The sequence below is a fragment of the Acanthisitta chloris genome, unplaced genomic scaffold (genome assembly GCF_000695815.1).
Source record: "Acanthisitta chloris isolate BGI_N310 unplaced genomic scaffold, ASM69581v1 scaffold30622, whole genome shotgun sequence".
NCBI classification, from domain to species: Eukaryota; Metazoa; Chordata; class Aves; order Passeriformes; family Acanthisittidae; genus Acanthisitta; species Acanthisitta chloris.
In genome coordinates, this window is record NW_008661649.1 from 92,276 (window position 1) to 96,961 (window position 4,686).

The window sequence follows — 4,686 nt, forward strand, 5'->3', positions numbered from 1 at the left end:
CAAGAGCTACTTCACACAAGACAAATTACTAGGATCTGGTCTTGTGAGGCACTGCAGGTCCCATAAGATCTTCAAGGTTACTAATAAACCATTGGGTTCTAATTAAAATTGGGGTTGAGGCCAAGGACTCAACATTTGACATTTTGAGGTCAAAATGGTAACTCCTTGTAACGTGATACTGCCATTGCCTTGGCTGATGTGCAGTAGAGCACCACTGGTTTCAGTGGGAGCAGGCTGGGAGCTCTTTAGACCAAGTCTGACATTCTTTAATGATGTCAGAATAAGGCAAAGAAATTTTAAAAGTGGTAAACCAGAAAATCTCATTTCCATTCCAGTAAAGGCTACATAGAATAGACCACTACCAAATATTGGGCCTGATCCCTGCACCTCACTCAGTGTGTGTCTTCCCTCCTCACAGACTGCACCACTGACATGAGAACACAAAAACCATTGAGCACAGGCCTACAGGGGCAAGGACAGATCTGTGCTCACCAGTGTTAATGGCAACTGCTACTGCAGCTCTGGTCTCTGTGCAGGCAAAGTTGCCCATTGACTTTTGGAAACAGAAGATCAGACACAGTCCCCCTGGATCAGACACAAGGTTGTCCCTCAAGCTGGATAACCATCAGGACTATATGGGGGTCATGGAGATGCCCTGCCCAGTGCCTGGCAATGGGAGCACCAGGAATTTTTGTCTCCCCAAATCATTTCATGACACCAAGGTAAAAGTGCCATCATCTGACAACAGGAGGAGTTTGTGGGGCCAGATATTGCAAAGGTAATGACATTTTCTCAAATAAATACCTGCTGTTTCAATAAAGAACCCAGCAAGGAATATACAGGCCTCATGCTATACACAATTCCTGCAGTTCTTCCATCAGGAAGTGCAGCTTTTCTTTTTCTAAAGTGAGATGTTGTTTGGGGAGAGAGGAGATAATGTAGCCTGCTTCATGTTATTCTGCTCAGGTATCCCTGCGGATCCGGACTCGCTTTGGAAATTAAAAGCTGTATTTTACAGCAAGTGGCTGATGTTGATTCCACTGTCAGGGCTAACCAAAACCCATCAAAATACTCTTTTGCCTTAGTCTTTCCCAGAAATTATGAGTCAGCAAATCTTTCTGAAGGTGGTATATAGAAAAAAAACCCCACATTTGTATTGTCCAGGGAAAATGAATGGCTAGGATCACTGTAACCCAAATTTGCTTCCTAGAAGAGAGGAATGCTTGGGGAAATACTTTAAAAGTGTCACATTTTTCACAAGAGGGATACAGCCTTATTTTATAGATGTAGTAAATCATTGGGGAAAGTGGTAAACTGAAAATCTGACCATATAACAGAAAAGAAACAGAACAAAGTTTCATTTAAAGCAACATGTTGGGGTAAAATTGGAAAAGTAATCACCTAAATCCTTTTCATTCTTTGATTAATAGGTTTAAGTAGGATTTTATTCATCTAAGTTTTCTATATCTAATTTTTATACAGGTTGTCATTGCTTAATGAATTTATGGTGAAAATCCCCAATGCTCAGTTCCTGACACAGTTAAAGGAGGGAGATTGCATTAAGGGTGGTCTGTAGCAGATTCTGCCTCCCTAATTTCACGGGCTAAAAGGAATCATAGCAAGTTTCTCCTAGGGGCTTTTAGAGCCAAGGTTGGTCTTCAGAGCCTGCACAGGGCTCCCAGGAGCCTGCTCAGGTCCTAGCCAGCATCTCACACCTGGGTGCAGGGTCAGAGACAGGCCACAAGGACCTGCACCCAGCAACCCTTCCCTGCAGTTTCACTGCAGTCAACACAGGAATGACAAAGATGTATGAGACTAAATCCTGGCAGGTGTCAAGTTTTCAAGCTTTAACAGAAAGCTTTGCCAGGTTTCACCAATCTGAGGCACTCACTGGTCTTTTCTCTCAGCAGTTACTATTGTGGCTGAGATGTGGCAGCATCTTTGGCTGAGTCTATGCAGGTTACTAGAGCAGGACCAGGATGCTCCAGCCAGAAGTTTGGTCCCTGGCTTTGCAAGGGGAAGGGATCTTAAGCATGCTCTGTGCCACCCAGCTGCAGGGTGAGAGGGCAGGCCTTGCCCTGTTCGGTTTACTAGCTTAGACATACTGTATGAGATGGGGGCTTAAAATGGGGGAGAATAAGAGTCTTCCTCACAAGCAGCTTGAGAGTTCTTAATTTTGACCTGTAATAAAATCTGGTTTGAATTCTATTTGTAACATCACTGCAACAGTTCCCTGATGAACTGCATGCCTGAAGGTATTCATCAATTACAATGTCACATTTGTGATTAGTAGAATTGATAAAAATAGTGGAACTAGCAGAGTCTGGAATACCAATTTTTCTTTTAAATGAAATCTCTTTGCAGTATCAGTGAAATGATATTAGTTTTCATGATACTTTCACTCACAGCAGTACTGATTCACAGCCCCTCTGAGGCTTGTGGGATCCTTGTGGCCCCAGCTACTCCAGCCAGGCAGGTGCTTGATGCATTGCCCACAAGCTGGGAAACACATTAGTCCAAATTTTTATATGGGACCATGCACATAAAAGTAATTTGTTTCTGCCCTTAAATACCATTTTTAAAAATAGTAATAAACTATAACATAACTAGGATGTAAGTGCAGCATAAATATAAATTAATAAGCAGCAACTGCTGCTGAAATCTGCTGCACGTGTTACTGCTCTCTATAAATCAGTTACTGGTGAATTTGAACCTGAGTGAAGGAGTGTTCCAAACCTTGAGCAATGTTGGCCTCTGATGGGCTCTTTGAGGCCACTAAGCTGTGGGATCCACAGAAAACTGTATACTGCTTTGAGATAGGCAGACAGAAAAGATGCACTTAAATGATTTTTCTACAGCATGCAGTCCAAAAAAGGGAGGGGGAGAAACCATTCAGGCTCCCCTCAGAACTGTGGATGACAAGGAAAGTCAATTTATTGTGGCATTTTGCAGGCTTTTAGGAAAGAAGACTGTCTTTCTTTCTTTTTCCTCCTTTTTCTCGTCCAGCATTAGAATAAAACGGAAGAAGAGCCTAGCTTAGACAATGTGTTTCCCCAGTTTGATAGCTTTTAAATGGATCATTAACATAAAGGGCTAGCTTAGAACTTGAAGATGAAAGCTACGGGAAACCTGGTGAATGACTGTAACTAGCAGCCTATTTGACCAGGCTTTTTGTCTCTTTGGGAAGAAAAAGAAAAAAAAAGGAGTCTGTGCTCTTCTTTACTCTTTGCCTAAATAAGAGAACAAGCAAACAAGCAAGCAGGAAGGTGCCTTTCTTGGTGCAGTATTTCATCTCCATAGTGAATGATGATCTCTTCAGGCAGAATTACATGGGGAGCTTTCAAAAGTAAACAAGGAGACTTTGCTTAACGGGCAAATTTGCCAACTCTCTTATTTCTAAAAGCATCTAAGCGCACAAAGTTATACCACATCTTACATGTTTTTATTTGTATATAAAATCTTATAATTTATCAATATTGTGCAGTAAAGTATGGATACACACATACATACATACACCCCAACCCTCACCCCCAACACACACACCTACAAATACAACACAAACACAACTTTCTTTCCCTCTGCCCCTCAGAAAGGCAACACTGTTTTGGCAGGTCAGCAGCTAGAAATAAGGTGCTATAACGAAGCGGTACCAGAATGTCTTCACTTTACAAATGTGATGTGCAAATTTATATACAACCACATTATTACTTTTTTTTCACAGAACCCAAGACTCCATAACCCGAACCACTCTCAGAGATACAAATACGTATAAAGTGCTAATACTTAAGCATGTTTCCAATGACTTCACAACGTAGTTTGAAGTTTAGAACAGGCACTGGGTAGATTGTCACTCGGTGCAGTATGACAGAGAGAAAAGTCACTCAGACATCACTGGGGGACCGGGAACGAAAGGACACTTTAGCCTGAAAGCAGCCACAGAAGAGCACCCACATGGACCTCTGGATTTCCTGGTTTCTGTAGGCATAAATGATGGGGTTGATCATGGAGTTGTAGGTAGCGGGTAGAAGCGTGGCGTACGTGTACACAGAAGGGTAGTCAGGGTCCCCCACCACGCAGTAGATGGCAAAAGGCAGCCAGCTGGCTCCAAACGTCCCCAGGATTATAGCCAGGGTAGAGACTCCTTTTTTGGTGGCAACATAGTGGGAAGCAGTCAGAAAGTGCTGCTGGAGGGCTATCTGGTGGGCATGCCGGCAGATGATCTTGCAGATCTCGATGTAGAGATGGAGCATGATGAGGAAGATGAGGAAAAAAGAGGCAGAGAGCAGAGTCATGTTACTCTTGGTCAAGGGTCTGACGACGCTGCAGGCGGTGCGATCGTGGAGACAGTTCCAGCCCAGGACGGGCAGCAGCCCCAGGCAGAGGGACACCCCCCAGGCACCCGCCAGCATGGTGTGGATGCACAGCACCGTCCTCTCCGAGTAGTAGGTGAGGGCGTTGTAGAGGGAATTGTGATGGCGAGCAAGCTACTCACGGAGGCGGCGAAGGAGGCGACCAGGAAACCCACGGTGAGCAGGCTGACCGTCTCCGAGCGGATCACGTACTGGAACACGAAGTTGAGGATGAGCCCGAGGCCGGCCAGGAGGTCAGCCGTGGCCAGGCTGCCCACCAGCACGAACATGGGCGTGCGCAGGGCGGGCGAGTAGCAGATGATAGCGACCACCAGCG

At 44.6% G+C, this 4,686-nt stretch overlaps 1 protein-coding gene across 1 annotated transcript; it reads right to left on the bottom strand.

Moving 5' to 3' along the window:
- Positions 1-3,881: 3,881 nt before the first annotated feature.
- GPR6 (G protein-coupled receptor 6) lies at positions 3,882-4,681 on the bottom strand (the record flags this gene model as incomplete). Its single annotated transcript, XM_009070309.1, is given in 2 exon segments — positions 3,882-4,468; positions 4,471-4,681. Coding segments are annotated over 2 exon segments (798 nt in total), but the record flags the coding sequence as incomplete, so codon positions are not given.
- Positions 4,682-4,686: the final 5 nt, after the last annotated feature.